This window comes from Agrilus planipennis, unplaced genomic scaffold, assembly GCF_000699045.2.
Source record: "Agrilus planipennis isolate EAB-ADULT unplaced genomic scaffold, Apla_2.0 scaffold82, whole genome shotgun sequence".
Taxonomy (NCBI): Eukaryota; Metazoa; Arthropoda; class Insecta; order Coleoptera; family Buprestidae; genus Agrilus; species Agrilus planipennis.
The window spans coordinates 967,048-974,901 of NW_020442454.1; the positions used below are offsets into that span (position 1 = coordinate 967,048).

Consider the following 7,854-nt stretch of genomic DNA (forward strand, 5'->3'; position numbering starts at 1 on the left):
TTATGCAATAAAAATATTCTTTTATTTCAAAAACTTAATAGTTATACTAAATTAATATCTCTATTATTTTATTTTATGTATTCGTTTATTAATCAGATTACAAACAACTTACATGTATATTTTTTTTGTAGACGAAATCTTCGGAATACCTGACAATTATTAGTGGCTTCATCGACTAAAATGATGATGCACAATCGATTTTATACGCTGTTTTAAAATATGTGTGCTATTTTTGATACAAAAAGTAATTATAAATAATCATTTGTTATCATTTTATTTTACTTATACAAGGTATCATATGCAAGTGTAAAGCATTTATTAAATGTGTATTATATAGTAGGGTAAAATCTTATTTATTTGCTTTAGTTGGCATACATTTCGTATATATAGAGAAGTAAAGTTAGATTGTATTAAGCCTACCAAAATCTGCTAATTAAAATGTTTTATAGTATTTAAATGTTGAAATAATATTTCCTGTTTGAATGTAAATAAGTGTTATTATACAAAAAGAAAAACTATTAGCATTAAATGAAACTTTCCTGTTACCTACTAATTAAATCAGTTGTATTTTATTTTGTTAAGATGTGGGTTTTTGGTTGATTCAGTTAGCGCATCAAATATTGAGTTTATTATCATTAATAGAAGTTTCTCATTAATATAAATACAAAAAAACGTATTTCTAAAGGTCTTGTTATTACCAGACTGTTTACCGCTTTCTTCTTCAGAACGTTTAAAATCCCGAAGAAGGCAACGGTATGACTCTCGAAACGTTTACTTCTGACGTGACAAACAGCCTAAAAATAACAACATTATTAATGGAAGCCTACAAATTAAATTAACGTATTTTTAAATGTCTGGATGTTGTGAAAAAAATTTTTTGATTCTTTTCTAAAAGTAGCAACTTTTCTCGATAACAAGTGATATGATCCTTAAAAAAACGGTAAATTTTATAAAATGAGACATATTTTTAATAATTATAATGGAAAATAATCAAACTAAATTAAACAATAAAATGATGAAAATTTATGGGTGACGCTACTTATAGATAAAATAAAGAGAACGATAATTACAAGTTTATTAAAAGGCGCCAAAACTAGATAATCTGGCGTCCTCCTCTGTTGTTAAGATGCGAAATAATAAGATCATAAACAAAAATATTGTTTTACTGATTATTTAACGGTTATTCCATTTTTACGATACTGACTGAAATAGTAAATAAAATATGTATATTTAGTCAGCTCGATCCTTAATGTATTTTTTCCTTTGTTTGGTTTTTAAAAGTTGCATAATCTAATTGCTTACGTTTTCGTCTATAATACGCAATTGTAATTTGTAATTGACGAAGAAAGAATATCGTTCAAATAAGTAGTTATGTATTTCCTTATTTCTGCATATCATATCATCATTCAAGTAATTCCTATTGAGAATAACAATAATTACGAATAAGCTGATTGCGTCCATATACTCCAGTAGACTATTTTTCTTTTCTTCTGAACACGTTCTAAGTAGTTTTGTAATTTAACATTTATTTGGTAGTTTGTAAATTCTTAAAAACTAACTGCAAATAGAAAATGAAGTTGTGTTAGTAATAAATATGTTTAATAGGACTTTTTGCTTTTACAATAAATTAAAGGAAGCGAAATAAATGGATGAAAGGGTAATTACACCTTATGTATATTCAGCAGTATTTCCTGGTCAGGTAATTTTATTATGCTGGTATATTTTGTACCTTCCTATAAAGAATAAACAGTTTTTCATCAGCAATTGTATATGTACGCTTAGAATTCTCCACAATGAAACTGACATGCAAGTTCGTAAAATATTACCTATTATTGTTCTTTATAATATTTTAAAATCTAAACACATATTCAAACACTATTTAAAGTCGCGATAATTTCTTTATTGCGAATCAAATGAACGTACTTTCAAATTTAAAAAATCTGAAAAAGGACATTAAAAGTGGATAACTTTTCTTATGAAACTAATTCCTGCAATAATTAGTGATAGAAGTAGTTTAATAAATAAATACACAAACATGTATTTCACGTCAATATTTTAATGCATTAGTCTTATGTAAACAAAATCTATTTGTTATTTGCGGGGGTTACGATTATGATAATAAACAGGGTGCAAAGTGTATGTAATCTTTGTTTAGTGAATTGACCATTTATGGGTAAATATGAAACGTATATGTACACCGACACTAAATATAAAATATACCGACAATGATCTAGCGGTCGTTATCAAATTAATTAACACTGTAATTTATAACTATAAGAAAATAGAACATTATTTATTACATAAACTATAAATGGATTATTTAACGTTACAGTTAGATACAATCAAGAGTGATTATCATAACAACGCAAGACATTTTAACAAACAATTCTACCAATGAAATGTGGAAACTTTTCGGTATTCCTTATTGCAGTAGCTGAAGGGAGCCTTTCGCCCTATCGTGTAGGCTACAAGGATTGGAGAGACTGTCCGCCAACCAACACTAGTGGGAATGAAACACGCAAAAGTTGTTCAATATTTAAAAGACGTTAGAAATATTTTAACTGAAAAATATTTATATTTAAAATGCATTAAACTCTTTGTAAAAACATTTTATTAATAATAAAAATAACATTCAATGTAAAAAAGGACAACAAAGGTTATGGCTGCCAAAAAATATCACAACAAAAACAGACAGGAACAACACAAATTTTAGAGAGCTTCTTATGAAGGAATGCTATTTCAAAAAGAATATAAACATTTCTTAAAAAATAAATAAAAAATCCTATGAATTACTTTTTGCTGCTTGAAGCGTAAGAAGGAACTCATAAATTAACATTGTAAATGTGATTATTTCGTAAATTATGAACTATTCCCTTAACATGATAATTAGGGTCCCAAATTAAAAAATATTATTTTCACGGTATAATTAAAGGAAGCATTTTTTCAAAAGCATATTAAAGACAAATTATACTTTTTGAAAGCGTGTTATAAGATTTCGTTAATTCTGTATTTTTAAAGTTGAACCAAGAACAACTTCAGATATATTCATTGCCCTACAAGATGTTTTTGCGTTTTGGGGTATTTTCTTTATCAATAACTTAAATTGTTTAAGTATGATTTTAGAATAGAAATATTCCATATTTCGATAAATATTCTGCATAAATTTAAGCCGCTAGCTACCTAAGCAAACTGTTGTAAATATACGTACAGAAACGCAGTGAGGGAGTTATGTATTTTTTTTTACTGCAACCAAAAATTATTTTTTTGACGAAATTTAATCTTTATACCGAATTAATTAAATTGGATATATAATTAAGAACAGCTTGTTCTTTTAGAATTCCCATATGGTCGACTTTAGGAAAGGCTTGGTAGTGAACTGGTTGAGATTGCATTTTGCTCCAACGTAAACAACCTTCCAAAGATCTTCGATTAACAGTTCCATCTCCATCTCCGTTTATTAAAGTGGGGTAACCATCGAGCCATGTCCCTGGTTTATAATACAATCTGAAATTAATGTATCAATTTTTAAAAATTAGCTCAGACGTTTTTAATTCGAATTTTCATAAAAATCAGATGTTTGCAAATACTTATGTTAAAATAATTTTTGTTTTTTACTAATTAGGTAAAAATAAAATTAGTTGTATAATTTTTTATGATTACAGTATATCTAGTAGACAACATTAAAAAAAAAGTTACACATTACTTTTCGTATTTTTTAGTTTTATATCTTACTTAATAAGAAACAACAAACAAATAACGTGTTACAAGTTCATCTAATTTAAAATACTGGATAGAATTATATCATTCGCATACTATAAAAAGAAAATACGAAATGGGAATTATATTTTCATATTTGATGATAACGTATGATAGTTTTAAAATAATACATATTACAAATAGTACCTTTCTACGGTAGTAATATTAACTCCAAAAAGACAGTGGACTTCGACACCTGGCGCTATGTTCCCTTGTTGATATGGTAATGTGTCTTTTCTCATTTCCCAACCAATCGGAAAATTTAAACTTCTAAAATAAAGAAAAAAAAAAGAATGAATCAGAAGAATTGCTTTTATGTTGAGAAATATAAGTGATTACCTAAAATATTCCTCAATATTTGATAGAGAAAAATTTTTCTTTGACGTTTGTACTAGTACCTCATCCTTATCCCAAAAATATTGATTTGGTAGCATCCACGAAAGACTAGGACTAGTAATTTGCTCTTGTTTCATTACACTTTCTCGTAAAGCATAAGATCCTAAATCATCTCCTGTAATATATATAACAGGTAAGTATTTTGTATTATATATTATAAAAACATATTTCTGAATGTTCAACAACTGTGTGTACGTTATTTACCTAGCTGTAGGTATTAATGATTTTGATTAATAAACATTTTCTACTTATTTATGATATTGTTTACTGTAACAATTTGTGACTTCAGTTTATCTGCTCATCATTAATACTAATAATTTTATTTTTTACCCATAATGACGATTGACGAACTCCTTGTGACCTATAATAATATTTACTACTATGAAATCGTCATTAAAAGAGTAAATAACGTATATTCAACAGCTAGGGTGGTTAATTTGTTAATAACATACACTAGTGTATTTTAAGATATGACATAGTTAGGGCATTCGTAGAAATATATATGAATATATACATATATATTTATACATTATTACATTTTTAAATGCAATATCTCTACATTGTTTGCATTTAATCTAGACATATACATTACTTTTATTGCATATTTATTTAAATTAACATTGGTCGCTGAAAAGAGGTAACAATGCAGTTTTTAATTGTGATAGTTATAACAAAGACGTATAAGATAGTGACAAAGTATTTTTAAATTATTAGGATTTTTAAATAAAAAAAATCAAAATATTCTAGCACAGAATTACTGCCACAAAAAATGCAACTTTTTAGAGCTATTAATAAAGTATAGAATGCTTTTTTACCTATTGCATACACTTTTACTGCCTTTACTGAACCTCCCCATGCCCCTGCAAGGGTGATTAAACATTTAATGTATTTATCTTTCCAACTTTGCTTTTGTCGACTTAAAAGCTGAAGAGACATCGGACCACCCATTGAATGGGCAATTAACATGACCGATTGATTACCATTTTCGTCATAAGCTGTTTCAATAAGATTCTTCAAATTTTCAAAATATTCTTGGTTTTCATCTGCACAATAGGTTTCTTTTTATGAAAAATTTATATACAAAAATTACAACCCACTTACTTGGCGCTTTTCGAAAATCATAGGGAGCTCCTTTAATCGTTATATTGCGTTCATGTCCCAATTTTACTAGAATATCGCCTATATATTTAAAGTATGCTCCAGTTGATGCATGGCTTGGATCAAGCCATTCCACTGTTTCTGACGATCCAAATCCAGGAATGCGTGTTTCCACTCCAGGTTGATTGAACGTTTTTCTTGTAACATTATCATAATTAAGTTTAACGTTATCAACCCAGCAATCTATTACTAGAGGCACTAACAACTCTAAGTTCAGCCATATGTTAAAGAAACCAGAGGTTGACTTTTCACAAACATAATGAACAACACTGGACTTATTTAACTTAGCTTCTAATTGTGACCCACCGTCACCTGGGATGAAAACTATAGGATTTAAAGTACATGATGTGATTCCAAAAAATATAAAATATATGCAAAATGTGAGGTTATAATTTATTTTCATTCTAGAAATTATTCGCTAAAAACAACTCGTAACGTCGTTTCAAAAATAGCAACTGATAGCAGCTTAATTAACAGTGAAAGAATATGTAGTTATATTCTTATATGATATAAACGTCATTGTGACGCGCTAATTTGATAATTATTACAATATACAACAGCAATCCCTTTCTTGTTTTGTTTACTGTATACAAGTTGTTTATTTTTTATTTCACAATTCCACAAGCCAAAAGATCACAGTCCACATTGATCAGACTGTAGATAATAGGATCAGACGATATATGCATATACGCTATGATCCTAACTAATGATCATCTAATGATCATGCTGTGAAATAACACCTTGTCTATGGAAAGTACGTACCCATATTTACGTTATTTTTATGCGTGTTTTTATTTGCATTATTATCACAACTTATTTTTCTTTTTTATTTTTCTTACCAAAGAAAAACTAAGTATAGAAGCAGAGAACATATAAGTATGGTATAAGCGTATAAGTATTGTCTATAATACTAAACGCTGTTGTCTAACAAAATTATAATCAGTAAAATTTCAAAATACCAGAGGCCAAAAACATTCCTGAAATAATTTTAAATAATTTGTAATTAGTAGTTACTTAGGTGGATCTGCACTGTATGTAGATATTTATTGCTGATATTCATATCAGGAGTTTACCTATGGATTTAAAAACTTTTGAAAACCGTTTCAAATTGGAAATAGATGAATTTCTTAATAACGTATATTCAGTTTATAATGTCAAATTAATTTAATTTTTAGTATTTTACGTAAGTATTTAACGTAGAATAATGAACCTTTAATCATAACTATATCTGATAAGGCCCTTAATTTATTATTTGTATTTAACTGTTTCTCTTACATAAGTATTGTCAAATGCCATTAAATTCTCTACCTAATCTATGGTTCTACAAACTTTCTTGTCTATGAGTACGTCCTTACGTATGAAAATTTACTTATCTATAGTCTTCTTGGATAGATTAAGCTGGATTAAGTGAGATCAGTAAGTTATTCAGCCAAAAAATACGCTCAATCAGGTTTATGGGATGGTCGTCATAGACAAACGGTCGTGTATCACATCGACGTTTACTAATGGACATGCCTTAGCGGTCAAAATTGTGGTACAAAAGAAAGAGATGGAACAAAGTTTCGGACAAAATCCATCTATCTCACCATAGTGCGTAAGTGTGTCATGAAAGACAAAGCATTAGTCCGAAACTATACGCCATCTCCCTCAATTTTCGAGCCAAGAAATTATTACAATGACATACGGCTAAGGCACGTCCATTAATATATGTCTATGGTGTATCATAACTTATGTCCATAGATAAGAGATATATACAGTCGGTCGTATGTACTATATATCTCTTATTCATGATTATGTGAAGTATTAGTAATTGCGTAGGGTTCCTAACTGTATTTTTCGCCCTGCCATCTAGATACAGTAATAATGCACTATTATCACATTTACCAGCGAAGATAGATATTACAGACTCTGATCGCTGTTGTTACCTACTTGGTACATGGTAATACCAGCAGATGGTAGCATATTAAAGAAATTTTGTCTCAATATTAAACATTTATAATGTAAGTTATTAATTTTATCTACTTGATTAATAAAATTTTTTTTTTTACTATCTGCTTTAATAAGAATCATCAGAGCTGATTAGGGGCGTGAAAAGGTGTGTTAGAATAAAACCTACACCTATGTTTCGCCTCTGGTTTTTTTTTCAAGGTGGGTTTTTTAATATTCGTCGTGGTGTGTGGTACATGAATCCTCAAAAAACATAATATCACAAAACACATAGATAAAGTAATAAATATTACAAACAGTTCTCTACATTGTTTTAATTATTATTTTATCTATACTTATGTTTTGTGATATCAAGTCTTTTAGGTACCTTGAAAAAATCTCAAACCAAAGGTGAAACGTTGGTATAGGTTTAATTCTAATAAATCTTTTACGCTCTTAATCAGCTGTAATTATCATATTCAATCAGAAGAAGAAATCAAGTGACGAAAGCATCACCATTAAATTTAAATTTGTCTTCAAAAACATAATGTCTTACTTCATCCCTTTCTTTCATAAATATTTTTTTAGTAATCTTGGTCTTGACCGCAAAAAAATCTA

General features: G+C 28.3%; 2 protein-coding genes across 3 annotated transcripts in view; one reads left to right on the plus strand and one right to left on the minus strand.

Annotated features, from left to right (window-relative positions):
* Positions 1-955, plus strand: part of LOC112906441 (TBC1 domain family member 20-like) — a 14,673-nt gene extending 13,718 nt beyond the window's left edge. Inside the window, exon 4 of the mRNA XM_025980572.1 lies at positions 132-955. Coding sequence (XP_025836357.1) covers positions 132-153 — 22 coding nt within the window. The 3' untranslated portion in view covers positions 154-955. The remainder of the gene's footprint in view (positions 1-131) is intronic.
* Positions 956-2,593: 1,638 nt separating this feature from the next.
* LOC108736551 (group XV phospholipase A2) lies at positions 2,594-6,171 on the minus strand. Of its 2 annotated transcripts, none has more exons than XM_025980570.1 (5): positions 5,254-6,171; positions 4,968-5,195; positions 4,096-4,267; positions 3,904-4,026; positions 2,594-3,504 (listed from the first exon to the last, which is right to left on the minus strand). In XM_025980570.1, exons 1-5 carry the CDS (start codon positions 5,711-5,713, stop codon positions 3,282-3,284), a joined length of 1,206 nt encoding a protein of 401 aa, XP_025836355.1. In that variant the 5' UTR covers positions 5,714-6,171; the 3' UTR covers positions 2,594-3,281. The 2 variants fall into 2 exon arrangements, with proteins under 2 accessions (XP_025836355.1, XP_025836354.1); XM_025980569.1 differs by having other exon boundaries at positions 4,968-5,210; positions 5,254-6,167.
* Positions 6,172-7,854: the final 1,683 nt, after the last annotated feature.

Bases quoted from the DNA above. Each gene is read 5' to 3' on its own strand.
- LOC108736551 (XM_025980569.1), bottom strand. From the start codon at position 5,713: ATGAAAATAAATTATAACCTCACATTTTGCATATATTTTATATTTTTT. The intron at 5,211-5,253 runs GTAAGTGGGTTG...TTTCATAAAAAG, and splicing joins TGATTTTCGAAAAGCGCCAA to AAACCTATTGTGCAGATGAA. The intron at 4,027-4,095 runs GTAATCACTTAT...TCTTTATTTTAG, and splicing joins AATATTGAGGAATATTTTAG to AAGTTTAAATTTTCCGATTG.